Source organism: Miscanthus floridulus, chromosome 3 (genome assembly GCF_019320115.1).
Source record: "Miscanthus floridulus cultivar M001 chromosome 3, ASM1932011v1, whole genome shotgun sequence".
Classification (NCBI taxonomy): Eukaryota; Viridiplantae; Streptophyta; class Magnoliopsida; order Poales; family Poaceae; genus Miscanthus; species Miscanthus floridulus.
In genome coordinates this window covers 13,582,906-13,607,421 of record NC_089582.1, presented here as the reverse complement: position 1 = coordinate 13,607,421, position 24,516 = coordinate 13,582,906, and the positions used below count along the sequence as shown (strand labels likewise).

Here is a 24,516-nt window from a genome sequence, read left to right as displayed (position 1 = left end):
CTTGTTCGACAAGGAAACAGCACGCACACCCCTACCTGGCGCACCAACTGTCGACAGAATATCGTCGGCAGTCCACCGAGGGGTATCCCGCGATGGTAGATTGATCGGCATGAGGCCACTTCCTCACGGTTGCACTGTATCTGCTATAACATAAGCATCTAAAGCTAGAGCCGCTATAAAGTGATAAAATTTGTTTGCACATTGTCGATAAAAGCTGGTTACTTGGGATAAACAGGTAGAGATGTCCAAATCACATGAAAACAATCCCAAAAGAACCATATCAAGAAAATTCTGTAGTGCTAGACAACCAGGAGCAATAAAATTCCAACAAGTCAAATGAACAAAGGAAGCAGGCACGGAGCCAGCGGTGGGGCTAGGGGGGCTCCAGCCCCCCTTACTGCTCGCGAGCAAGCGAAGCCCCGTAGAGCCGCCGTCTGAAATTTCAGCTGTAGATGTACAGGTAGGAGGGGCTGAGATTTGCTGAACCTCTTTTCTTGCTAATTGACGTTGTTTAGCCCCTCCTAAATTTTTTCCTAGCTTCGTCCCTGAAAGGAAGCATTGACTACATTTAACTGTCACCTTATCCATCCATAAATACTAAGGGAAGTCAAAGAAACACATCATTTGGCATCAGAATAACCAAAAAGAAGATAAAGAACAAAAATAGTAAACCTACACAAGTAGCAGATACGTGATTGAACTATTTGATTTATATCAGTTGTGCACACGATAACCAAAAAGCATGATATTCTGGGCTGACTTTGTGTCCCCGTACTTGGACAGCTGCTCATTTTGCCTATTGATCATCAATACACAATCACATCTGGATGCACTGGCCCAATGCACTAAACATTTTGCTTCTGAAAGGAAAGTTACTGTACCTAAAATTCTCCAAGGTCAGCAGCTGTGTTATCTCCTTGAACAGCTCCTCATTGAAGGAGGTGAACACCTTCAGATCCTTCGCGAGAATCTCCACAGCCTTGGCCCTATCATGCCTGTGACACCGACAGCAAATTCAGCAAAAAAAAACAACCTTGACAACAAGGGACCAAGAGTAGCGTAGTGATGAGTCGGTCACCTATCAAGGGCCTCGAGGTACTTCTGCTTGCGAATCTCAAAGAATATCTTCATGGAGTAGCCGTTGTCCTCCACCTTGGTGAAGCTGCTGAGGTACCTCTCCACCTCGTCCCACTCACCGCCCTGCACGAGGTCCTCGAAGTGCTTCATGTTGAAGTAGAAGCCCGACTCCTGCTCCAGCCTTCACGGGCAACCGCAAAAAGCATCAGAAATCCCAGCTCACCCAGCAAAGCAAGGCTCCAAAAACCCCATTCATGATCATGGCGAGTACTCACTTGTGCACTGTCTCCTTGAACTTCTCCTCATCGAGGAACTGAAGGATGAGGAAAACCAGCTCCCTGCTAAGAGACGACATGGCTCCCCCGATCCCAGCCGGAGCCTCCAGCTCTCAAAAACCCACCTAAACCTCGGGCCGCCACCCATGCAGACATTGAAGGTTGCTACTGCTACCTCACTTATAGTGCCACAATACTTTTCCAAAAGTACCACAAACTGATAAACTAGTGAATTCTACATTTTCACAACCACAATTGAACATAGTTTTGCAATTCAGTTAGCCAAATCAACTTGGATCATGATTCCTGGCTGACCAAACCATGCTTTAAAATGTTGGCATTAACCTATTCTCAAATGCCACACATGCAACAAAGAGAGCAAGTTAAACATGTTATTGTGAAAGCACGACTTACCAGCAACTCATAGAGAAAAGACGGAGCCTCACACAACATGTAGCAGTGGCGGAGCAGAGCACGGAGACTGAGAATATGAGTAGAAATAAGCCCCAAAAAGTCTTGTGTTACACAGCATAACAAAGGCCCCGTTCAGCTTACCCCATATTCGGCTTGTTCGGCTTCTTTTTTTCAGCCGGAACAGTATTTGTCTCTCACAACAATTCAGCCAGAACAGTGTTTTTCAGCTAGTTTCAGCCAAAATTCTGCCAGCCGAACGGGGCCAAAAAGGAGAAATAATCTCAAATACTAATGTGTCCAGAGAGTCAAACCATCATTGCTGACTTGTTCATTAATTTTAGCTATTTTGTTTCACTTAACACAAGAACTCCAGATTATTCAGAAAGGCGTTAATCTTTTTCTGGTCAAGCTACACATCAATTCTAGATTATCCACAAAGGCATGCGGGACAGCAACTCATATTTAATCATAGATAGTCATATTCCAGGACATCTATTAAGCATAGATAGTCATAATTGAACGGATTGAGTAAAGCAATTTTTATAATATATTACTTTACTAGTAAGCTAAATCAGGATTAACACATCATCTTTTACACAAGAGTAGAGGAGTAAAGTATATCACCTTACACTTGGGGTTAGATCAGATCCGTTCCGAATATGGATAACCAAATAGCTTAAATTGGGGTTCGTGCTCAGTTTTGCACGAAAGAAGGGAACAGAAGCGACAAGCATACCTAGCGGCGCCAGGACGGGCCGCTCCCTAGAGACCGCGTGCAGACCGTCGGCGGATCTGGCGCAGGGAGGTCGCGTGCAGGTGCGTCGCCGGTAGATCTGGCACAGGCCTCGACTGGCAGCGGGCCTGGGGAAGCGCACGGGAGGGGCCGTGCTGGAAGGGGCGATGTCCGTCGGCGGGCTGGGGTGGCGCCCGGCGACGCACAGGAGGGGCCGCACCGAGAGGGCCAGCCGCGGATAGGTGAACCTGGGGCGGCACCACGAGAGGGGCCGCGCCGAGAGGGCCGGCCGTGAAGAGGCAGATCTGGGGCGGCGCATGGGAGGGGCGGTGGGGCTAGGGCTGGGGCGACGGGAGAGGCCGCCCATAGCCTGGTGGCATGCGGGTGAGAATGAAAAGAGAGGCGGCGGGTGCTTCTGTGCCTGGGTTCAGGTTTAGGATTTTTTTTGTTTTCTTTTTGTTTTTTATATAATGCATTTGCTATTTACCGGGCTAAAAGGAGCTGAGGCGGCGCCAACCCTAAATCTGGTGTGTGCAATTGAATTTTTCTGTGCGTAATATATGACCGACAGGATAATTGCTATTTTCTCTGTGCGTTCCAACAAAACCGAGAGAATAATTATAATTTTTCTGTGTGTATTGTCACGTACAGAAAAATAATTGAATTTTCCTTAGTTTTTGTATTTTTCTGTCGGGGTTTTTAAAACCGACACATTAATGACTAATTTTTCTGTGTGTACCGAGAAAAACGCACAGAAAAATTCATCACCCACAGAAGTATTCGAGTTTCCAGTAGTGTTTCTATAGTACTTGGCCTAGTATTGATATGTTTGTCATTCCAGATCATTTTCTACCACCGTGTTGTTCCATCCAACGAAATGGTCAAGATCTAATTTGCTTTTCTAGCCAAAGGACCCAAGGCGCTACCTTGTATCACCATCAGAAATTCTTCGATTGGAAATCATCCTATTGTAGGATATCACGTCAGTCAATAAGTACTTCTGTTAATGCTGCGGGGCAACAGCTGCAGTCTGAACCTGAAGCACATGATTCTACAAGCATCTGGAGGGCAATATCATCTTCTCTAGATGCATTTTACGAGAGCCCAACCGTCGCACCTGCGTCACCACGTTGAGATGGCTCGCGCGCAACAGCGATGGCGTAGGCGAGCGGACGGAGTACAGCGATGAGTACCCACTCTAGGGCTGCGTACGCCAGCATGGATGCCTGCGCATCCTCCGGTGGAGCGTTGCCGCTAGCTTACAGCCGAGACGCCGCCATGGCTCCCACGCTAGCTCTCTCTTCCTCGCTCAACCACTCTACATCGAGATCTACTTTTGCAACACTCAGATAAAACAATTGCAACATACGACTGAAATAGATAAAATATTTGGAACAAAGCCATTGTAACATATGCAACATCTAGATAGAGCACTTGCAACATACATCTGAAACAAGTGAAATATTTTAGACAAACTCTTGCAACTTACATCTAAAACACTTGCAACATGTGCAACATCCTGATCTACTTTTGCAACATCCATATGAAACAATTGTAACATATCTCTGAAACATCAAGAATACTTGAAACATACATTTGCAATATAGAGGAGGGAAAGGTCTGGGCCGGTTGCCATGGTGGGATTCAGCGCCACGCGGGCACTAGCGGCGACACGCGAGCACAACCACCACCACCATTGCGCTTGGCTCGACCGCTCGGGCGGCGAGCGCTATGAGAGGGAGCGGGTGACACGCGGCCGGAGCGAGGAGCGAGCGATGTGGGTGGGGCTCGTGACGGGCAAGAGCGAGGAGCAAGGAGAGAGTGGTGTGGGTGGGGCAGGAGTGAAGAGAAAGCGAGCGAGCGGCGCGGACTGAGGCACACGGTGGAAGAAAGCAGCGAGGTGGACTGAGACGCGCGATGTCCGGATGGGGCGGACGCCCGTGGCCAAGTATTATTGTTCTGTCCTGGACCGAGCTAAATTTTGCGGTTAGCGTTAATTAACCAACAGCATGGGCATAGTCCATACCTTATTAGTTCATCTATATATATTGGTAGAAAATCTATGTTCATCTATGGATTTCCTTTTTATCTTTTGAGTGAAATCTATGGATTTTCTAAAAGTCATAATCGGTTTGCACATGGGCTTTGCAAAACACTGTACCGTGATCTGCAAATAGGAGCCATGTAAAGGCTCTGTTCGGCAGGACTTATTTTGGCTCCGGCTAATTTGTATGGCTGATTTGTTGTGAGAGAAAAACACTGTTTTCTGGCTTATAAGCTCAAGCGAACAGAACCAAAAAAAAAAAAAAAGACGCACACTAATGCATTACTTTTTTATGCCCATACCAATGCATTACTAGTTCCGAACGACTTGTTTGGATTTTCAAATCTGATGCATATGCATCTGAATGGACCCGGCCAACAACTACTTAGCTAAGCTAGGTGTTTTGTAGTACAATGAGCAGTGTGTTAATCGTCAACCGCATGCTCTGCACGCATTCATATATAACATAGTACTAATAAGCAGCTAGCATGTTAATAATCTAGGCATGTCTTGTCTTATTATTATACGCTGAGGCGTACGTTGCGCTAGATTGACATGGTATTTGCGATGGAGGTGTAGCAGCCACATATATTTTCTTCCGATCTACTCTTTCCTAGTCAACTTAACAAGCTGATAAGACGAAAGGAAGCATGACACGCCAGGCGTAGGTGGCAGCTGGGGCCACTTGCTTGGTGTAAATTAACAAACTAGTTCTTCGTCAACTTCGAGTAGTTAGAGCGGTCGAGCTGGACAATTTCAATCCGATATAAACAATCTGCAAATTGGCGGCGGCACGAATATACTCAAGTTGCAAACTACTGTAAACTAGTACTACGTGTGTGTGTGATATATATATATATATATATATATATATATATATATATATATATATATATATATATATATATATATATATATATATAGAGAGAGAGAGAGAGAGAGAGAGAGAGAGAGAGAGAGTAAAGTGGGGGTGTGGTGTCTTGTTGCTGTTTTGACTTGGACCGGCATCGGTACGGTACTGGAAAAATATTTTCTTCGTCGGTAGTACCCATGCCACAAGCCACAAGAACCAATAATATTTGGTGGTAGGATCTACTTTTTGTATTCCAAACAAGATTGTTCCCGTGCAATATACGACTTTTAAAATAAAAGGTCTAACATCGTTCACCCAAAAAAAGCTTTTTTTTGTATATTTCACAAGAACAAAAACATGTCACTAGCTATATATAGCGTGTCGATGAGTTTAACTCAATAAGTTAGGTTGCTTGTGGTAAAAACCATCCAATCTATTATTGTATCGACTAGGTAGTTAAACTACTTATGTACTTGGTCATCAAGCATGGAAAATAAATTGTGCAATGTATACATATATATATATATATATATATATATATATATATATATATATATATATATATATATATATATATATATATATATATATATATATATATATATAGACACACACACACTAGCAGATTGTTATATTGTACCATCATCCATCCATTACCAAAACCCCTGTCACGTTCGACGGCTCGGCTCGGCTCACCTGCTATCTCGATCTAGCAGCTGCGGATGGATAAGTACGGCGTGCATCTTGTGTCCTTCGTTGGATTGCGTCCGCCGCTTTGTTTTGTCTTTGTCCTTTCGTACGTCTGCCCTGCTGCGCCGTTACGAGGCACGACTTGCGCGCGCGCACACCCAGACCCCACGACCCAGCTGCGTTTATCCGTTCCGTTACTAAAACATGGCCTCCTTCGTTCTCTGTCAGACTTGTCAATTACTGCTGCCCTGCGTTTGTGATGTGACCGACAGTTTCGTCGCACGTCGTACATGTCAGTGTCGTCAGTTGTGTGTGTGGGTTCTCCGAATCATACGAGACGACAAATTTGCGAGCCGGATGTCAATTACGGTGCCGAAAACGTGTTTAAAAAAAAAGCAAATGGGATTACAGAACTGAATATGACATTTTACTTCCATTTGTTTCTGAAATTGCATGCATGCATTGGAAAACTAGCCATGCAAACGGGATTTCAAACGAAAACTGTGGATGATGCGCCCGCGGCGGCGCAAGCCCTTGGTAACAAAGAAGTCGTATGCTTCCGAACACCGATGGTACAACTCCTATTTTAGTTTATTTGGAATTCTCGTGCAATTTGGGAAGATCTATCTATTCTAGACAACAAGTAGTATTTAGGAGCAACCATCGCTCGTTTTTTTTATCCTTTAGATCTAAAATAGAGCATCCCAGATCCAATATTCCTCACTCTCCATCTTATCTTCATCCATTCTTCTTTCTTCGCCCGCACTCACTCAACTCCCCTCTCCCCCTCCACCTGACTCCGACAGTGTCCTGCCGCCACCGCCCCTCTCTCGACTCTGCCCTCACATATGATCGCCGCCGCATTAGCATGGCTATCAAACGTCACCTCTTCCTTTCCTCGATCGCCTTTCCCCACTGTGTGGGCAGCCCCGGGCCACCGCCCCTGCAACACCGCTGGACAAACGTTCCCCTAGCGATCCCTTTTGAGCCCGCTAGACTTAGTTGTGCATGCCGTCAAACCCTAACGCTAACCTTGTTGAGTTGGAGAAGAGGTCGACAAGACATCCTTAGAATAAGAAAAAACTCAAGTGAAATTAAACCTTGAATCAAACGAATAAAGTTCCACTTTTGCCCCATTTTTTATGGGTCGGATTAGCATGCTAACAACACCACCAATGTCTAATAGAAACCGGAGGAAACCTAAAACTCTGTAGAAGTCATCACATCTCGATAGATGCATGATGAGAGGAACACCAGACATAACCGCATCGATCACCATCACAACAGGAAACGGCTGATTTGTCGGGAGCAAAAAAATTTGCCGGGTGCTTTTTATCGGGCACCCGGCAAAGGAATTCTTTGCCGGGTGCTAGGCCTGGAGGCACCCGGCAAATAAAGGCCTCCGGCAAAGTATCCTTTGCCGGGTGCCGGCACTCGGCAAATTCTAGCTGTCGGCAAAAATTAGTCTTTGCCGGGTGCCGGCCACTCGGCAAAATATGGCCGCCGGCAAAGGTGGCCGGCTTGACGGCGGCCAGCTGCCGTCATCCTTTGCCGGGTGCCACGCCGTTAGGCATCCGGCAAAGAATTTTTTTTAATTTTTTTTAAATTTCTTTGCCGGGTGCCCCATGACCTGGCACCCGGCAAAGGCTTCTTTGCTTGGGCCGGCCTTTTTAGTCACGGGCCTTTGTCGGGTGCCAGGTGACGACGGCACCCGGCAAAGAATTTTTTTTTTAAATTTCTTTGCCGGGTGCCACGGGCACCCGGCAATTTTTTTTTTTTACCCCATTTTTTTGTGGGGAACTGCTACAGTAAATATATCCCTATTTCAAAATTTGGGACAATTATGAGTTTTTTAACTATATTTCCTTAATTTTTCCGTTTCATTGAATATTTCCGACTATTCCAAATTTGAACTGCAGGTACATGAAATAATGGAATTTGGTCATTCAAAAAATAGTATTCATGATATTTAGGCTATGTCGAGGCCGTATGCAGGAAGTGGCAAGAAATGTCACGCATCATGTTGTCGTAACATGACGATGTACTCGCGGGGGAAGTTTATTTAAATTATATAAAATCCAAACGATGTCCGAAAATCACGAAACTTGTCGATGTGTCTTGTTATCACATGTGGATGCCCTGGTAAAAAATCGAGCAAGTTTCGAGCAAGTTGCGACGTCATGCTATATGTGTTCCACAACCTACCCGAGGTGAAGTCGTTCATTGAGTAAGTTCTCAAAGAACTTGTTTAAATACGCTGTCACTATTCTCAAAGAACTTGTTTAAATACGCTGTCACTATTCTCGTGTGCACAGGGAATTTATTCGTGTATCCTGGCATCAACCAAGGGATCCTACCCCACGGCAAACCGACACCCTTCTTTCACGGGGTCCGGGAGCAGGGAGGCCCGATTTTATTTCCTGGTTCAAAACAAAGGTATTGTCCAATTTACCTCGTACCTAGTTCGAGATTCCGAGTTTCGCGTACTTAGTTCGGCAATCTTTCCTTCTTGCGCTTGCAGGCCCAAACAGATGCAACTATGAGTAAGGAGTTGAGACAGGTTGCAAATGGCTTCGACAGTAAGGTGAAAGCTTATTCAGGTTATGATGTGAATGGATATCGCTTTCACACAAGAAGCTACGAGCGAGCTCGCCCCCATCAAAAAACCACAAACAGCGGAGTTTGTACTCCCGGCACTGATGGCCTCGAGTATCATGGCATAATTGAAGATATCTATGAACTTGAATTTTATGGTTCGAAACCTCTTCGTCTCGTCATGTTCAAATGCCACTAGTTCAATCCTCGACTAACGAAACGGAGCCCTAATATTGGTCAAGTCGAGATTCGACACGATTCCATCTATCAAGGAAAAGATGTCTTTATTGTGGCGGATCAGGCCGTGCAGGTTTATTATTTGTCATACGCATGCCAAGGCAACAAGGCTCTTCAGGGTTGGTCTATTGTGCATCAGGTATCGCCACATGGTAGACTAGCTGTCCCAAACGATGAAGATTACAACTTCAACCCAAACACATATGATGGAGAGTTCTATCAAGAAGATGGGCTACAAGGGAGGTTGGTGATAGACTTAACCGAGGCGATTGGAATGGAAGTAGACAATGAAAGGGTTGATGACGAGGAAGAAGGAGATGAGGTGCAAAATGCCAAGGACATAGAAATGCTTGAGCGATTACATTTAGATGATGACGATGAAGGCAACATTGAACCTCCGGACAGTCTTGTTTATTTAGACAATTTTGATAGTGATGACGAGACATATGATCTAGATAATCCCAATAATGATGATTACTTCTAATACATGTAATACTATGTTATTTTGTAATCGTGTTTTGTTTATTTACTTAGCATCTATTTCTAATACATGTAATGATGTCTTGTTTGTTTCTTTTTAATTGCAGATGATTCAACAAAGATGGCGGGTGGCAGTGGGCCAAGGAACGTGAACTCGAGGTACCAGAGGGCACGCCAGGACGTAGATGCCGGAGAGAACGCATCGGACGGGAGGAGGCAGAGGGCCAGGAGCAGCGGCAGCGGGAGCGGCAGCAGGAGGGGCCGACCTCCTCTAGTCAGGCCGCGTGACGTGCCGGAGGAGCGCCGTACCACGGACTCCTCAGAGGACGAGCAGGTTCTAGCGACGGACGAGGTTCGGGCGACGGACAGTGAGGGAGAGGCACAGGAGGGCGGCGAGGCCGGAAGTAGTTCCACTGCCTCTGCTGCGGCTAGCCCCTACTTGCGAGGTCCCTCAAAACTCCCTGGGCCTCCGCTTCCTCCCCTACGCCCAGTGATCCGCCCCCAGGGGGACAGGTAACTAACTTTAGATTTAATCACAGCTACTTCATATAACCTGTTGAAAATTGTCAGAGAAACTAATAATGTTTGTTAATGACTTGTGCAGGCACTGGGAGGTTGTGTCGCCTGGTGACTCACGCAACCCCAACCACATCTTGGGGCTTGTGTGCAGGCACTATTACCCCGGCATTGTCACGCACAAGGGGACTGTGGGGCCAGCCAAATCGTGGGACCACTACAAATCTGCCCCCGACGCAGAATATGAAGACAAGCAGGAGCGGGTCAGGAGAGAGTTCTGGGTAAGTCTCGTTCGCACAACTTTGATCAATACATCGCATTCATTTGACACTTTTTGACATAATGAATTGATACATTGTGTCTGTCTGTAGACTTTTTTCAGGTGTGAAGAGGGACAGGAGGAGAGGGCGGAGAAGAACTTGGTGAAAAGTGCCAGGAAATGCATCAGCGACATGCACTATGAGGAGCGCCTCACTTGCATCATCAAGTACTACGCCACGTGACTTGGTCAGAAAGTCAGCAAGACACAGGCAAGACAGATGTCTCTGACCCGGGAACAGTACATTGAGGTAAATGAAGAAGAATAATACTGATTCGTTTTGAGATTAAGTAGCTTTCATTTGGTCGTCTTACATCTCAAATTCTTTATGACATGTAGATGATTCCATGGTGGTGCGAGTCCTTTGCCGACTGCTAGGAGATGATCGTGGACAGGTGGTTCACAGAGGGTTATATCCAGGAACACGAAGCCCACCGGGAGCGGGCTTTGCAGGCGACAGGCCCCACACACCACCAAGGCAGCCGCAACCTTGGCGCATACAAGCAAGCTTGGGTACGTGAATTCATTTTTAGTATTCTGACGCTCCATTCTGCATGTTTCTTCTAATCATCTTGTTGTCTTTCTCGTAGTCGGCGTCGCATGGTGGCCAGCCTTTGTCCACGTTCATGGCGTATGGACTGGCCCGTAAGGGAAAGGCGACTTCCGCTGTCACCTTCAGCCCGGATGACCCACCCGAGTCGTACAGCAACCCGAGCGTCCACACCCGCATCAGCTCCTACGCATCGGACTCAAGGTCGGTCCAGGGGCCAGACTAGGATCCGAGCACCGACGACATTGATGGCACGACTGTCATGAGGATCGGACAGGGCAAGAAGCATGGGCGGTACTGGCTTGGCGATGGCACCCTCGAGTCCGGCTCTGTTCCCTCCCTCTCCCTGATCCGAGCAAGTACCCCGAGCGGAGGCCTGGCCATACGCCAACGGCCGTCCCCTTCACAGCAGCGGGTCGACGCACTCCAGGTTAGTCCAGTTTAACTCTTCGTACATTGATCTTTACATAACTTAGTTACCTTTACATTACTAAAACATTCGATTGAAATGTTGCAGGCCGATAACGAGAGGATGGCTCAGGAGCTGCGGGACCTGGCGGCGAGGACCGAGGTGGCCGAGCGGGAAAGACAAGCCGAGCGGGCCGAGCGGGAGAGACAGGCCAAGCAGCTGGCGGAGATTACGATGTTCCTGCAGAACTTTGGGCAAGTGAACGGTGTACCTGTGCCGATGTTCGCTCCAGCGCCGCCGCCAGTTGTAGCTAGTCCAGTGAGTATGAATCCATATTGCTTCGACTAGTGCTTTCATTAGATGACCCACTCTAAGCGCCTGAATCTCTTGTCCTTTATGCAGCCTCCGTCGGCGGGTTCGAATGACCCATCTCAGGCGCAAGCAGGTGGTGCCGAGTTTCCTTCACCAGGCACTCAGTTTCCTCCCCACCTTTAGTTTGTATCTCTTTTTCACCGCTTGATGGACATGTGATGCACTGTGATCCACTATCGACTTGTTACGATGGTAATTGGACCTATTATGTTTGTGATGTCGTGTATGTGAGGTATTGTATTCGCGATGTGATATATATGTGTGGGATTGAGTTTGTGATGAGATGAATGTGATATATATGTGCTATATTGTCTTTGTGATGCTTCAGATGTGATATATATCTTTTATATGATGTGTTTGTGATTATAGAATCAAAAAACAAAATAAAAAAAATTAATTTTTGAGGCTTTGTCGGGTGCCCTGGCCCTGGCACTCGGCAAAGCTGGGAATTCTGAAAGGAATTCCCAGCTTTGCCGAGTGCCAGGTCCAGGGCACCCGGCAAAGTTTTTTCAAAAAAACAAAATCTTTGCCGGGTGCCCCATGACCTGGCACCCGGCAAAGAAATTACGAAAAAAAATAAAAAAACTCTTTGCCGGGTGCCCCCTCGGTGAGACACCCGGCAAAGAAATTATAAAAAAAATAAAAACATCTTTGCCGGGTGCCTCCTCGGCATGGCACCCGGCAAAGAAAATTTGAAAAAAAAATTAAAAAAATCTTTGCCGGGTGCCTCTGATATGGCACCCGGCAAAGCAAGGGATGACGAAGCCGGCGCCGTAACGACCACTTTTCTTTGCCGGGTGCCGGGTTTGCACTCGGCAAAGTCTTTGCCGGGTGCCCGATAAAAAGCACCCGGCAAAGAAATCTTTGCCGACTAATTTTTTGCCGGAGGCTCTTTGCCGAGTGCTGCACCCGGCAAAGGCTTTGCCGAGTGCAAAGTAGCCTTTGCCGGGTGCATTCGGCACCCGGCAAAGCACCTGAATCCAGTAGTGCATCCCAAATGATAGATGCCTCGGTGCGTGCGAACTGGACGTTAGTCAGAAGGAAACACCCCCTATCTCTGTCAAGCGCCGCGAGCAACGTGTCCATCAATAAGAGACGCTAATGTGGTGACTTTGTCAATCTATGATTAGGATGTACCCAAGTACTGGTTGACTCAACCACTACGCCAGATTTGCACATCACTGCCGAATTTGTGAGAACCGACAGTGATGTACCTTCACTGCCAGTTATGAGCTTGAAAATGAAAAAAATGATTGGGGCTAGGCTAAAACCGGCAGTGAAGGACCACATCACTACCGGTTTATGGCTTGAACCAGCAGTATTTTGGCGGCCACTCATCACTGTCGGTTTAAGCCAAGAGCCGACAGTGATTAGGCTCTATCACTGTCGATTCTAGCCAAGAACCGACGGTGATAAACCTACAACACAAAAAGGCTGCAGCCGTCCTCTCCTTCCTCCTCTCTTCCATCCCGAAAACAGATGTGCGCGTTTAGACCCTTCCCTCCATTATTGCGGCTGCTCTTCTCCTTGAAGCTAATGCTTAAATTTTAATGAATGGCTTGATCTTTTTGCTTTAAGGTTTGTAACAAACATCCACTCCTTTGATTTTGTTGCTTAATTAGCTTTGTTTTGATGGCTACATTGCTTGATTCTCATTAGTTCTTTCTCCATTCTAGAGAGCACTTTTCCAATTGGACATTTGTGCAAGGCTCAAATTATGGTGAATCCATCATCCAAACGGTTGGTGTCTATGAACATATTTAAATTCCTAGCTAATTATTCCATGGTGTTCAAGATCATCATTGTTAGTATGTGATGCTATAATTAGTTCTTAGAAGTAGAGTAGAATAGATGTTCTTCATTATTACGCAATAATTGTTTTTTACTACGATTTTCAATTTACAGGGCCGGGGCTACCAATTTCAATTTTCCAATAATTAGTGTACAATAATGTTTTTCAAAAATGGTACTTTCGAGCTACAATTGTTGTTCATGAGGCTCGATTTTTTATTAATTCTTTGTAATTACTGTCTCAGTATTTTTTTATGCGGATATGGATCGAGAGTGGGTGCATTTGTCCTGAACTGACAAGCGGTACATGCATGGCGTCAGCCAGTTTATCACCGATGCCAAAGCCCATGCTGGGAATGGGAACCCTGTCTTCTGCCCATGCAAAGATTGCAAGAATCATATGAACTTTCGTCAAATTGAGTCTATACGATCGCACTTGATTACCAGGGGGTTAATGCCAAACTATACGATATGGACTATGCATGGCGAGGTTGGTGTGAATGTTCTGCAGGAAAACGATGATGTGGACATGCCTGACGTAGCCATCCACGATGCTGATGAGGAACCCGGTGTCAATACGGAACAAATGGCCACAGTTAATAATGTGTTTAGGAACACGCTAGCTGACGACACCGAGGATAACGATGTTATTTCTCAGCTGCTACGTAATGTAGAGACCGGATGTCTTAGTAAAAGACAGCTGAGAAAGATAGAGAAAATGAGACAAGATGGCAAAACACCTTTGTATAGGGATTGTCCAATGAGCAAACTGGAAGCCGACATCATGCTGTTAGAGTTCAAATCGACAAACAGATTGAGCGATAAAGGCTTCGATCAATTATTAGGTCTAATAAGGAAAATGCTCCCAGAAAAAATGAGTTGCTAGAAAAGACATACTTGACCAAGCAAATGATCTGCCCCATCAGCCTCGAGGTTGAAAAAATCCACGCGTGTTCCAATGATTGCATATTATACTGTGGAGAAAAATACAAAGAGTTGGACAAGTGCCCCAAGTGTGAAGCTCCACGGTACAAGGAAGGGCCGTCAGATGAGGGTACCAAGACTAGAGGAGGTCATGTAAAGGTCGTTTGGTATTTCCCTATAGCTCCCCTGGTGCATAGGTGAAAGCTCTAGTTTGGTTTTGGTTAATTGATGAAACCCTAAGTGCTAACCTAGTTTATTGAATTGATTATGAGATAGGTAGCACTACTCCAAGTGATGAAGCAATGGCGAAGATCATGACGATGGTGATGGCATGGTGATGATCAAATGCTTAAACTTAGAAAAGAAGAAAGAGAAAAACAAAAAGCTCAAGGCAGAGGTAAAAATTATAGGAGCCATTTTGTTTTAGTGATCGAGACACTTAGCGAGTGTGATCACATTTAGATTCGATAGCCGTACTATTAAGAGGTGTGAAACTCGTATTGAAACACGGTTATCAAAGTGCCACTAGATGCTCTAACTCATTGCATATGCATTTAGGATCTAGTGGAGTGCTAACACCCTTGAAAATGTTTGTGAAAATATGCTAACACATGTGCACAAGGTGATATACTTGGTGGTTAGCACATTTGAGCAAGGGATAGAAACTTCACCGGCGGAGTGTCCGCCCATAGAGTACGGACAGTCCGACGGTGCCACTGGCGCCCTATACAGAAAAGACAGGGGTTCACAGAGTGATCGGACGCTGGTGCTGCAGTGATCGGACGCTGAGGTCTAGCGTCCGGTCAGTGACAGCAGAAACCACACTGTCTCGGTCTTGTGACCGGACGCTGGAGTGTAAACTGACCAAACGTTCATGGTCTGAGTCCGGTCAGTGCTGACGTATGCTGACGTGAGGCGCACAAAGAAAACGTTGAGTGACCAGACGCAGGGTGTGTCCGGTCGAGCATGGCCGGACGCGTCCGGTCGTGAAATGTCGCGTTTGGAACCTTACTGGAAACGACCGGACGCTTAGATCCAGCGTCCGGTCACTTTCCAACTAACGCATTCGGTCATCACTTGACCGTTGAAATCGAGTGATCGACGTTTGAAGCCGATGACACGTGGCGCACATCGCACGACCGGACGCTGAGGTCCAGCGTCCGGTCAATATGACCGGAGTGTTCGGTCGGCCCGTGTTCAGTGCAATGAGGAGCCCAACGCCTCTATTTCGTGGGGGCTTCTATTTAAGCCCCATGGCTGGCTCAAGCTCACTCCCTTGGCCATTTGCATTGACATAGCAACCTTGTGAGCTTAGCCAAAGCCCTCCCACTCATCTCCATCATTGATCCATCATCATTGTGAGATTGGGAGAGAATCCAAGTGCATTGCTTGAGTGATGCATCTAGAGGCACTTGGTATTCGTGTTTTGCTGCGGGATTCACTTGTTGCTATTGGTGGTTGCCACAACCTAGACGGCTTGGTGCAGCGGAGGAGGGTTGGCATGAGTTGGTGATTGTTCGTGGCCATCTCCGGTGATTGTAAGGGGATTTGTACCTTCCTCGGCGGAGCGCTGAAAGGTAACTCTAGTGGATTGCTCGTGTCATTGAGTTACCTCACTTGTGGGTTGGTTCTTACGGTGTCCAATTGTGTGGACGAGGTTCGTGCAACACCTCTTAGCCGCCAAACCACCAAGTGTTGGTCGACACAATGGGGACGTAGCGTGTTGGCAAGCACGTGAACCTCGGGAGAAAATTGGTTGTCTCTTGGCCTTTGGTATTCTCTCGGTGATTGATTAAGTATTCATCTTGTAATTGGTTCACTCCTCTACGCAGCGATATAATCACCCTACTCACTCATTTATATTCTTGCAAACTAGTTGTAGCAAGCTCTTTAGTGTAATTAGATTTGAGAGCTTGCTTTGTTGTTTTAAGTTCATCTAGTGGAGCTCTTTAGTGTAGCAAGTATGAGAGCTTGTAGTGAGTAGTAACATAGCAAATTGTGTGTCTAGTAATTATAGCAACTAGAATTATTGGATAGGTGGCTTGCAACCCTTGTAGAGCTAGAGCAAGTTTGCTTTTCGCTATTTGTTATACTAATCAAATTGCTCTAGTCGGTTTGTAGATTTTTAAATAGGCTATTCACCCCCCCTCTAGCCATATTAGGACCTTTCAATAGGCTGTTTGCATGTGCAAAGTCAGCCAACCTGTTGCGCTGGCATGGCAAAGGGCGTAAGAAAGATACAATTATGAGGCACCCCGCCGATGGGCATGACTGGAGGACTATCAATACTATGTTCTATAAGGACATCGGTGGAGAGGTAAGGCACCTTCGGTTTGCTTTGAGCACAGATGGGATGAATCCTTTCGACCAGGTTAGAAGCAATCATAGCACCTGGCCAGTGACGCTCTGTATATACAACCTTCCACCTTGGGTCTGTATGAAGCGGTTGTACATCCAAATGCCACTACTGATCCAAGGGCCAAGACAACCTGGGAATGACATCGATGTGTTTCTGGAACCAGTGATCGATGAACTAGTGGAGATGTTTGAAAAGGGTGTGCCGGATGTTTGGGACGAGTACAAAAAGGAACATGTCATGATCAAGGTAGTACTTATCACTACAATTACCGACCTGCCAGGTCGAGGTTCGTTGTCCGAAGAGAAGACAAAAGGCTATACTGTTTGTGTCGAGTGCTTGGACGACACCGATGCGGTAAATCTGCCAAATAACTCAAAGATAGTTTATGTGGGACACCATAGGTTCCTACCTAAGGATCACCCTTACCGCAGGAACAGAAAAGATTTCAACGGTACTATTGAGAAATGCTTAGCTCCAAAATATCGAGACGGGCCTACGATACTTCGAGAACTCAACAAACTGGAGATCAAGGACATCTTCATCAGCGCCGAGAAAATAGAATTCACGTCGTCATCCTCCTCCTCCTCCTCCACCTCAGCCCAAAACAAGATCAAGGACATCCTCGTAGTCGCAGAAAAGGTCCTTGGATTCGGTCGCTAATGCTCCCAAAGTTGACCAATAGAAAAGAAAAAGGCCGTTCAGTGGCAGCGTTACCTCCTGGATAGAAGAAAAATTTATAGCACACATCTCGAAGGAAGATTGTGTTAGTTTCTTCAATCTCTGTGCCTCACTGCCTTCATTTTTGTTGAAGTCCGAATTCGAAAGGCAAACACAGAATAAATACGCTACAACAAGAGACGAAGAAATACACAATAAAGATTTAAGGAACATACAGAAGTACGTCGAAGACAACCCAGGATTAACCATGGAAGAGGCCACGAACATCTATTATGATGTACAAGGGACGGGAACACCGGCAATAAAGTATGAAAGGGGCAATCTTTTGATTCCCGGTCATGAGTATAAAAATCTGACAACATATATGCGCTAGTTACATGAATATTACATGGCTCAAGCAACAGAGACGGACGACTTTGGTTTTGAGGTTATTATCCGTTCGCCACATGTTTTCCATTATCCTGAAGAAGAGAAGTTCGATGTCGAGTGGGAGTGCTTGTTCCAGCTATACCAGAAATGCTCTCTCGATGTTCAAATGTTGACGCTATGGACTATGTAAGTACCCTACACGCACGATATTAGAATTAACTACTCTCTCGAGACACAAATTGTTAACTTTTGAGCACTTCCCATGATTTTATGTAGGTGTATAGTAAAATTGTGCATTCTAAAAAGCAAATGGGATTACATAGGCTTCTTGGACCCCTTTCAAGTTAATGAGAGGACATGTCTAGGCCTCCATGGATATGATGTGAAAGACCTGAAACAGAGATTGATTGCTATTTTCGATGAATTCACAATGAAGAAGAAAACCCACATACTTCTAGCCTACAACTGCGAGTATGTGTTCTTAACTTTTAATTTTATGCTTCTTTTTTCGTTAAGATTATTCGATAATTAGGATTCTGTGATTGCAGCAACCATTTCGTCTTCATTTGTGTCAATCTTGCCAAAAATCTGATCGAGGTGTGTGACTCGAAGAAAAAACTATTTCATCATCTGGATGCACCGGTGGCAGTACTGAATTAGTAAGCGATTCTAATAACATATTATTTTCTAATCACACATACCGCTTTCTAATGTTTCTCCCTTTAATGTTGCTCAGTGTCCGAAAAAGACATATCGGTGGGACGCCGGTGCCATTCAAGGTCAAAATGGAGGGGAACTACCTATCACAGCCGGCGGGAAACAATGAATGCGGGTTTTATGTAATGTGGGCAATGCTTCGCTACATTAGCGGGAAATCAGAAGAAGCCGATAAGTTGATGTGTATAATCCCTATTTTATTTATGTCTGTTAATAATTCAACAAAATGATTTACTGTTCCTCTTTGGATATCATCTTTTTTGAACGATAGCGCAAGAAATATAACCACCAAAGGCTGTTAGACATGGAGATCGTCGCACTGCAATCGGAGCTCGCAAAATTCATCTTAGCCGAGGTATTGGAAAAAGATGGAGTATTTTCCATTGCACAATCCGTGAAGTACAAGGATCAGTATGGCCCAGAGCGGCTCGCCAGATTATTGTAAGAAGTCCGAGAACATTTCTTTTTTATTTTGAGGGATCGAGATCTGGATAAGAACATTTGAACTGTTGTAATGTTTAATATTGATGGACCTGTCGTCTACATAGCATATATAAAGCGAAACCCGATTCCAAGAAAAAATATAAATTAAAATCAATTATAAAACAATAAAATACGAACGGGCCATCACTGCGGGTTAGCAACAAACCGGCAGTGTTGTCGTAACCATCACTGCCGGTTATTAACAAACAGACAGTGCTATCTTGCTCAACACTGCCGGCTTGAGCCATGAACCGACATTGTTGGTTTGCTCAACACTGCCAGCTTGAGCGATGAACCGACAGTGTAGGCTTGCTCAACACTGTTGGCTTGAGCCAAGAACCGACACTGTTGAAGCAACCATCACTGTCCGTTGGGACTACAAACCGGTAGTGTTGTTCAACTAGACACTGTCGGGTGTAGCCAGGAACCGACACTGTTGTCTGTAGATCAGTGTCGGTTTTTAAGAACCGACAGTGATATCAACCCCCATCACTGCTGGTATGTCACTGTCGGTTCAAAATCCAGCAGTGAAATAGATTTTTGAACCGACAGTGATGTCCAGATCTGGGCTAATGAACCATCCTCGCTCTCTCTAAGGTGCCGGTGTACTAGCCTACTAGGCATGTGTTGCGCGCGAGAGCGCGTGAGTGTCCACCGTACGTGCGTGCTCTGAAATGGAAAAAGAAAAGAAAAGCAAGAGAAAAAGGGAAGAAAAAGAAAGAAAAGACTAGCCGATCGGGGGCTGTGGTGATGTAGCACTTGCGGCCGGCCGGCAGTTATTGGGTGTCACGAGCCGACAAGAATAGCCTTTAGTTCGGTCAAGATACGTTACGTGACATGGAGGACCCCTCCGTCCGCCCGTCCCGTCCGTCGGTCGTCCCTCACGAGCGGCCGCCTCCCGTCCGTCCGTCCGTTGCTCGCCCCGGCCGGTTGCAGTGCGTGGTAGTGGCGGGCTGGCGGCCGCCGCGACGTGACCCACCCTGCACCCCTTTCCACATTGATTACACCACTGCTAGTACACCCTGTGCCTCTCCGTGCTGTCCTTTTCCCTTCCTTTTCCTTTTTGTTGTGCCGCCTTGAATTGAAGCGGCCGTACCTGTCTGTCCACTGGGTCTTGTTGCCGGTTGCCGCCATGCTCGCTCGCTCGTTCGTCAACGGCCGGGGGCGTCACCGCAGCGCAGCCCACAGATCGGCGGGGCGCATCGCATATATCCGCTCTCGCTTATCCACCACCGCTCACTTCTTCTCCATCCATCGCCCGTCACTCCGCTTTTCAATTCTATGCCCCCTTCTCCACGCCCGAATAAACCCTTCCTTCTCTTCTCCCCTTCCCTTCCCTTCCCTTCCATTCCTTCCTTCCTTCGCCGCCAATTAACCAATCCATCCATCGTCCACCGAGCGTGCTGGAAGGGCGAGAACGCGCTGCAGCAGGATCGAGAGGCCAGCAGAGACGGTGGACGATGAAGCTGGTGTGGTGCCCCGACACGGCCTCCAAGGCCTACATCGACGGCGTCCGTGCGATCGCCAACGACGCCTCCGCCGACGGCTCGCCCGAGCTCGCCGAACTCGTCGCCGCCATGGCCGGCGGCTGGAACGCCCAGCTCATCGTCGACGCCCCGGACACCACCCCGCCGTCGACGTCTAGCAGCCGCCGCCCGCCCGCCACCAGCCTCTCGCTCGCCGCCGCCGCGCGACGCACGGGCGGCCGCTACGCCCGCGTCGATGTCTCTCCGCAAGAGTCCGACCAGTCCGGCTCCTCGTCCTCCGCCACAGAGGCGGCCATGGCGCGGCTGGAGGCCGTGGACCTTCTCGTGCTGGACGCGCGACGACGGGACGCGGCGGCCGTGCTCAGGGCGGCGAGGCCGGGGCCCAGGGGCATGGTCGTGGTGCGCCACGGCATCGGATGCGTCCGGCGTCGCGCCCCCGCGCCGCCGTGGGGGATGGCGGCCGGGACCCGGGTCGTGCGCGCCGCCTACCTCCCCATCGGCGCCGGCGGCGTCGAGGTGCTGCACGTCGGGGTCGGCAAGGGCCCCAGCCTGCCGACGCACCAGCACAGCAGGAGGCCCAGCGGCGGACGTGGGCGGTGGATCCGCCACGTCAACCACCTCACCGGCGAGGAGCACGTCTTCCGGCGCCAGTAGCCTACTGCAGCAGCTCCACCGCCCTTGGTAGCTGGGGACCACTAATCAGGCTACGTACAGCTAGCTGGCCACATCAAAGTCAACCAAAGTTCGCGTCCTCCAAATTAACACGGCTAAGCTAGCCTGCTAGTAGGTGTTTTCTCGTTATATTCGTTGAACCTACCCGCGATAGTGATCGATCTCTCGTCTTCCTTGCTATCCGGGTGTAAATGTGACGAGTACTACGATCGACGACCCTTATAGGTCTGGGTCTGTATGGAAGTCCGGTATTCAATCTAAAACCCTTGTAAATTACAGCTCCTAATATTTTTTTTTCAATCCAATCTAGAATTCGCTGTTTGGATATGATGTTCGGTATGCCTAATAATATTAAACCTGTTTTGAGGTAAAACCACCAAGGTTTTCATTTTCGGAAATTAAAATTTATCGGGGGTCACAGATAAAGAGGATAAACATGATATATCGGAAATATCGGACCAAATTCAAATAAAATTTAATTTGAATTTAAGTAAATTTAAATAAATTTAAACAAAATTTGTACGAAAAAGATAGATATTTTCTTATCGGCACCTACGGATAAAAAGGATATATCGGAAATATCAGGATATTTCGGCCGATAAATTTTTCCCTGAAAACCACCCGATAAAAATAATCTTCTAATCAGGTCTGAAAAAAAAACATGACAACTATCGTGGCCTCCTCCCTCCGGCTCGCTTCGTCCGCGTCATCGAGAGGCGCTGCCGGCGTCGCGGCCTTGGCCTCGTCGTCCGGCCAGACCCCGCCCCGAGCATGGTGACTCCTCCCACGCCGGCAGGAGATCGGGACCGCCGGCCCTGCCATGCCTGGTTGCGCAACCGATCGGGTCGTCCTTCCTGCTGCAGCCGCCCCCAAGCTCCGGTGAATCTCGTCCTCCCGTCGCCGCCGCTAGGGGAATAGCTTCGAAGGCTGGCCAGTCAGGGCGGTGCGTGGCGGCGTCCGCGTCTTCGTCCTGGCCACAGCCGCGGTAGCGATGGAGGTGCCCGGGCTGATGAAGGCCTGGGTGTACGACGTTTATGGGGACGCCGGCGTGCTCAAGCTGGACGAGGACCAGGTGCTCGTCAAGGTCGCCGCAGCGGTCAACCCCGTGGATGCCAAGCGGCGGGCTGGCAAGTTCCGTCTTTCCGGGTCACAGTCCGTGAGCGGCGACCTCATCTCCGTTACGCAAATAAATACCTAATTTATTTTCTCGAGCAAATGCGTCGTCAGTCGTACACTCATACATACTTCGTACACTATTTCATTATAATTTGCATGTATATGTAAATTTTGATCATCGGATCCTATCGCTGTAAAGCCATGACATGATATATATGTTTCATGGTTTCAGCAACTGCTTGCACCTGTCCTCAACTTTGAGCGGTTCTATTTGGATTAGCTCCGACAATGATATTTCAACTAGGTTATAGAGACCTATCTTGTGGAACATCTTAGCATTTTGCTTGTAGAAGATCATAGAGATCTATCTTGTGGAGGATCTTAGCATTTTTCTTATAGAAGATCTCAGGATTTTGCTTGTGTGGAAGAAAGAGGAGAGAGAGAAATAGAAGAGAAATCTCTCATTCCCTAGGCTCGAACTAACCGTCGAGACTATTATTTAGTTTATATACTACCACAATTCTTAGAGGTGTCCTTATTAGGACTTTTTGGGAAAAATAAGCATTCTAGTAGTATTAAGAAATTTCCGTTTGAGAAAACTACCATGAATTGGATCATGAATATAATCATGATTTCTTAATTGCCATAAGGCCAATCTCAATGGTTAAATGTGCTGACATGGCACTGTATTGATGAAGAGAGATGATGAAAGTTTCATAGGAGTAATAGTTTCATGGGATGAAACTCTTATGCACTGTTTCTAAAATATGAGTGCGTTGGTAACTGGGCCATGAAGCCCCCACCGAGACGGGCGTAAGGAAGTAGAAAGGTCTTCCCATCCTTACTTTTCCATCCATAAGGACATCTTGCCACAGCCTCAGGGCACACCCAATGCAGAAATCACCATAGTTTCTATGGACATTAATTGTACTACCACCTAAGTATTTTGATGATGTGGCAAGGTACGTAGTTATTGAAGAGAGAGGGCAAAAATTATAGAAATCGGGTCTAAGTTAGAAACCATGTCTACACGAGAACCAAGACACAAAGGGATGTGATTGGTAGAGAATGGAGAGAGAATGCATGTGATTGGATAAAACATTGTTCTGTAGAAACTACCAATCGGGACCATGGTTTCTATATGTTGTGTCTATAGAATTAATAGGTATAAAAACTATATGTACTTTTTAGCATTGGGGCTGCCCTTATAATCATAATGTGCTTCCACCACGATAGCGAACAGACCCATGAGTAGTTGAGTACGTATATGTCTTGGAAATCTCAACTTAAACCACTGACAGGGTTACACGGTCTTTCACACAATTGCCATTCTAAAATCAAATCCTTGACCCACGACTTTCGCGAGTAGCCTTCTCGCCATCCTACCAAACATAGCATGCTAGTCTTTAATAAGAGTGTTTACACCAAAATTTGGAAGAAGAGTCGTAGGGACTCGAAAGCTTCCAAGATCGTGGAATCAATTGCGTGCCAGCTGATTCGGATGCAAAAAACTGGAATCGGCTTTCTTCAGATAACGCTAGTGGATAACGACAAAGGCTACGTTCGGCGCCAGGACGAAACATGTTGGACTCTACAAAAAGGTAAATATGAGAGTCCAAGTTATCTTAAAATTAGGAATGTTTTCTTTAGGGTCGAAAATTATGATGAGTCGTGCTTAGACAGGAGTCGTGCGCAGGTCCCGGATATAAATATCAAGCCCCGGCTATTGTAAGAAAGAACAACAATCAATCCAATATACAAGTTATTTACTTTTTCGACTTTGGCCACCCCTTAGGAGTAGGAGTAGAGTAGATCTCGGTGAGTTCTTTAGCAAGTACGGCTGCATTGATCCAGTCGACCTCCACTGCTTGTTGTAAGTACCGTCATGGCTTATACCTCTGTTCGTACGGCTACATCTATCCGGTCGACCTCCACTGCGACTCTGGTATAAGTTAGTTATCGACTCTTGTCTAGTTCAAGTATGACTGCATCGATCCGGTCGACCCCCACTGCATGAACTAGATCAAGGTCAAGTTATCGGCTCTACCTTAGGATGGCAGCCTTTGGTAGATTCATTAAGTTACCGATATTGCTTATTGCTTTCATTGTTTATCTAATTACAGCAATATCACTCTGCCTGATTGGGATTGATCTAGATCGGCCATATATCTTGTTTAGCCCATCATTTGCTAATCTAAATTGATCTAATCTACACCTTAAACGATGTGTAATGTTTTATCGGTTGTTTTATGTCAATCCTGATCGTGCATAGCATGCGGTTAAGGCGTGCTGTGTCTCGAGTAGATTTATTGGCTAGCGAGAACCATTCCATGGCTCGTTATCACGGCCTGTGTGA

General features: G+C 46.7%; 2 protein-coding genes and 1 long non-coding RNA gene across 3 annotated transcripts in view; 2 read left to right on the top strand and 1 right to left on the bottom strand.

The window, feature by feature from the left end:
• Positions 1–714: 714 nt before the first annotated feature.
• The window catches only part of LOC136543187 (protein TOPLESS-RELATED PROTEIN 2-like), a 51,230-nt gene continuing 27,428 nt past the window's right edge, over positions 715–24,516 (bottom strand). The window contains exons 2-5 of the mRNA XM_066535712.1: positions 1,353–1,477; positions 1,079–1,258; positions 882–995; positions 715–796 (exon numbers count right to left, since the gene is read on the bottom strand). Of these exons, the coding sequence (XP_066391809.1) occupies positions 715–796; positions 882–995; positions 1,079–1,258; positions 1,353–1,432 (456 nt within the window). The 5' untranslated portion in view covers positions 1,433–1,477. The remainder of the gene's footprint in view (positions 797–881; positions 996–1,078; positions 1,259–1,352; positions 1,478–24,516) is intronic.
• On the top strand, positions 9,658–10,354 carry LOC136545031 (uncharacterized). The gene is made up of 3 exons (XR_010780892.1): positions 9,658–9,911; positions 10,003–10,195; positions 10,286–10,354. It is a non-coding gene; the product is annotated as an uncharacterized lncRNA (long non-coding RNA).
• Positions 20,000–21,288, top strand: LOC136545029 (uncharacterized). Its single transcript, XM_066537084.1, has one exon. It carries the CDS (start codon positions 20,346–20,348, stop codon positions 21,024–21,026), a length of 681 nt encoding a protein of 226 aa, XP_066393181.1. The 5' UTR covers positions 20,000–20,345; the 3' UTR covers positions 21,027–21,288.